General features: G+C 37.3%; 1 protein-coding gene and 1 pseudogene across 1 annotated transcript; both read right to left on the reverse strand.

Moving 5' to 3' along the window:
• Positions 1–1188: 1188 nt before the first annotated feature.
• On the reverse strand, positions 1189–2148 carry LOC107579177 (olfactory receptor 145-like). Its single transcript, XM_016265038.1, has one exon. It carries the CDS (start codon positions 2146–2148, stop codon positions 1189–1191), a length of 960 nt encoding a protein of 319 aa, XP_016120524.1.
• A 751-nt stretch (positions 2149–2899) lies between these two features.
• LOC107578858 (putative olfactory receptor 13C6) overlaps positions 2900–4069 on the reverse strand; it is a 2473-nt pseudogene continuing 1303 nt past the window's right edge.

The raw sequence follows: 4069 nt of genomic DNA on the forward strand, positions 1-4069 counted from the left end.
AGAAAAGGATAGATAAATCTGAAGTGCCTTATCCCATGGTGAGGACAACTCCCTGGGATGGTTATGACATGGCTTGAGTGTATCCGCTACCTGGCACGCGACAGCCTGTCCGCACTTACACAGCCAAACCCATAACACAGCTCAGTTGGATGCGGCGTTTAGTATAGGACCTCTATTGTCAGTCATTTGACACAACGCAACAACTCTGAACTGCTGAAAATGGCCAGGAAGCTCCTCAGCACAAACCTGAATGAGTGGAGCACAACAGCCTCCTTTTATACCCGTATGTCCAGGGGAGTGTCAGACGTATTTGGGGCTCTGAAGTGTGACCCCAGTAATTTAACACAACATCTTTGTGTATTTTGGCAAGTCTTCAAATTTTGGCAAGCACTTCTGTAATGGAATAGGAATTTTCTTTTCCACACCAGCTAAACACCCACCTGGCTCAGCCTGCTACAGTAGCCATGCCCAATAGACAGGCAGGCCACCATATAATTTATTTAAACTGAATGTAATGATTGGATGAACATTTTGTGGTCCTAAGACTTCCACAGAAGATTTTTTTATATATATAATTTAGAACACTTTAATTATTGATTGCAATCAGGATGTGAAGAGACTTTAAATTAGTGTAACAAAAAATGTTTATGAAAAACACTGCCCATCCTAGCTTTATGGGTCTGGGATGTAAACTCATTCAGCTGTGAAAAGGGGGTTCTGGGGAGCAAAAACTCACCATAGACCATATCGTTTAAAAAAAAAGTTGTTTCAAACCCCATACACGCTGCTTTTATGGGACCCATTAAATAATAATAATAATAATAATAATAATAATAACTCTAGCATTTTAAATTTTGTCCAGAGTTTTTATGCACATACATTCTGCAAAAAAAGAACTACCCACACAAATTGACAAGACATCCAGATTTTTTTTAACTCACATGAAAAAGATATAAGATGAACTAATGAAATAACACACTTTAATATGGGATGTTGATATTGTAAAGTATAATAAAAGACTGACTTATACCGCATTTATTCTGTTATGCATTTATATGACTGTTTTAACTTCTGTTTGCACTTCATAACATATAATATCGAAACATTAATTATTCTAAATATCATGAAGATATATGAACAAAACGACACTGAATAATAATGTTATTTAACTTGGGGTAAAAATTAAGTTTATTTCCAAGACAGAAACGTGATTTGTCTTTTAAGAAGTCTTTTCACAGACACCATGAACTCCTCTGTCATGAATGTGTAGATTATCGGGTTAAGCATTGGAGGAAGCACAGTGGTCAGAGAGAGATTAAAAATCCTTGTGTTAGCATTTATAAATGACGAAAGAGCATATGTAAAGGTGATGGGCACATAAAATATAGCCACTAATATTAAATGAGCAGTACATGTCTTTGTGGCTCTTTGACGGTCTTGTGGGGTTGTGATTCTGAACAATGTTACAGCTATGCATATATATGAAAAGATAATAAAAAATACTGGAAACCCAAGAATGATCGCTGGGAACAAACTGGCTATCACAGAACTTGGAAAATTATTGTTACAAGAAGAACGATATATAGGCCCATGATCACAGTAGAAACTGTTAACAGTGACAATAACTTTGCAGAAAGAAAGTCTGCTCATAAAAATTGCTCCGATCATTGTTAGCAACAGTGCTAGTGTCCATGAAGCACCAATTATAACAAGCATTGATCTGTGGGTCACAATCATATGATACCTTAGTGGTAATGAAATAGCAACTAATCTGTCATAAGAAAGAACAGTGAGAGTTAGTGACTGCTCTGTAAAAAATAACATATTAGAGAACATATTGGACATGCACAACCCATAAGGTATCAACTGATTCCCAAACAAAAATGTATCCAGTAGCTGAGGGATCACAGCAGTACTCTCACAAATGTCTGTCAGTGATAAATTAAAGACAGAGATATATTTAGGAGTGTGAAGATTTCGGTCCATTATGATAACAAACATGAGGCAGGAGTTTCCAAGCATAGAGATAAAATAGACAAAAAACAGAAAAATGTAATAGTATCTCATGTGAGGTATACCAGACAAACCAGTGATGTAGAAGTAAGATGGAATAGAAATATTCCTGTTTTCAGTGAAATCAAGATTCATGGTTTGTTCATTCACTGATCCTCCATTCATCCTGTCTAGGCAGAAAATAAGTGTATTTATTTATTGTGGTAAGAAATCACTTGAAATGACAACCAATTTCACAAGACAAGAAAGATATGTTGACATAGAGAAAGAAAATGTTCTAATGAGTTTCATATAAAGCAGTTATAATACTAGTAATAATAGTAATCATTAAGGTTATAGTGCATCTTTAAATACTTGTACTCACAGAAAGGTGAACAGTGGGTCTGATGTATACAACAGACAGCACTATAAAAAAGACTTTCCCTGTCCTGTTACATATTGAACTATATATCCTTCAGTTGATCGATTACTACAAACTCCAGGCCTCACTGGACTTGTCAGCTGACCAATCACGGAACTGAACTGGAACTGGTAATAATCCACTGAGAGGAGAAACTGAAACCTATTTGTTGCTCCATAATAACTAAGGCTAAATCTTCTAATAACTCTTAAAAGAAACAGAAATATTATCCTTTACAGCTGGGTTTTTTTAATAGCAGAGTTTTGGAAACACTGCTATTACTAGCAGTTGAAGAGTTTCCTTGATCTCTGCGTAAAACATCCCAAAAGCTTGTTTTGGCAATCAGAGCCATCAGAAGAAATCAAAGTGTCCTGGTTTGTTTTGTGACCCACTCTTCTTATTATTTTATTGTTCCTAGAGTTTTTACCATTCATTATAGTTTAATAGCTAAAGGCATGAATGCAATGCTAATAATCGTTCACTTAATTATCGGAAGGCTCTTGTAAATGAACAGTCATGTGAACAGACAAATGCACCAATAGTGAGGATGGAGACTACGGCCAAGTGAAAGATTGTGGCTCTTTGACGGTCTTGTGGGGTTGTGATTCTGAACAATGTTACAGCTATACATGTATATGAAAAGATGATACAAAATATTGGAAAGCCAAGAATTAGTATCGGGTACAAATTGTCTATCACAGAGCTTGGGAAATTATTGCTACAGGCAGAACAATATATAGGCCCATGATCACAGTAGAAACTATTTATGATGACAATAACTCTACAGAAAGAAAGTCTGCTGATGAAAATTGTAGCAGCGATTATCATAAGCAGTGCCACTGCCCACGTGACTCCAAGTATAACAAGCATTGATCTGTGCGTTACAATCATATGATACCTCAGTGGCAAACAAATAGCCACTAATCTGTTAAAAGACAGAACAGCAAGAGTTAAGGACTGTGTTGACATAGATACAAAGACAGAGAACATATTACTCAAGCACAATCCATGTGGGATCAGCTGATTCCCAAACAAAAACGTGTCCAGTAGCTGAGGGACCACAGCAGTACTCTCACAAATGTCTGTCAGTGATCAATTAAAGACAGAAATGTATTTAGGAGTGTGAAGATTTCGCTCTATAATAATAACAAACATGAGGCAGGAGTTTCCAAGCAAAGAAATAATGTAGACAAAAAGCAAGAATATTGTCACACCCCTGTGGACTGTGGATTGTGGTTTCTCCCTCTGTGTCCTTATTTGGTTGTTCCTGTTCTCGTTATTAGTTAATCACCTCATTGTGCTCACCTGTCTGCCCCTCGTTATCTGCCCTATATCTGTTCCTGTCTCTTGTATTCGAGTTTGTCGTTTATTGTGAATGTTACCCTGAATGTGGATGTCTACCCTGCCCAAATTCCCTGTTGTCACGTCATTAAATATCCATTTAGTCGTCGCTTCCTGCCTGGTCTCTGGAACACCCTGCCCGTGACAGAATAACCGACCTAAAAACAGTTTAACTTCCGTGTTCTCCCCTCCATTTGTTTTCCAGTTTTTCCTCAGTGTTTTTCTTTCCGTTGTGTTTACCCCATTGATCCCTTCACTCGCCCCGAATTCCTCCTTCTCCTGCTGGAGCAGGAAGGCAAGACTCTCGAGGACCAT

Source organism: Sinocyclocheilus grahami, unplaced genomic scaffold (assembly GCF_001515645.1).
Source record: "Sinocyclocheilus grahami isolate Dianchi unplaced genomic scaffold, SAMN03320097.WGS_v1.1 scaffold32.1, whole genome shotgun sequence".
NCBI lineage: Eukaryota > Metazoa > Chordata > Actinopteri > Cypriniformes > Cyprinidae > Sinocyclocheilus > Sinocyclocheilus grahami.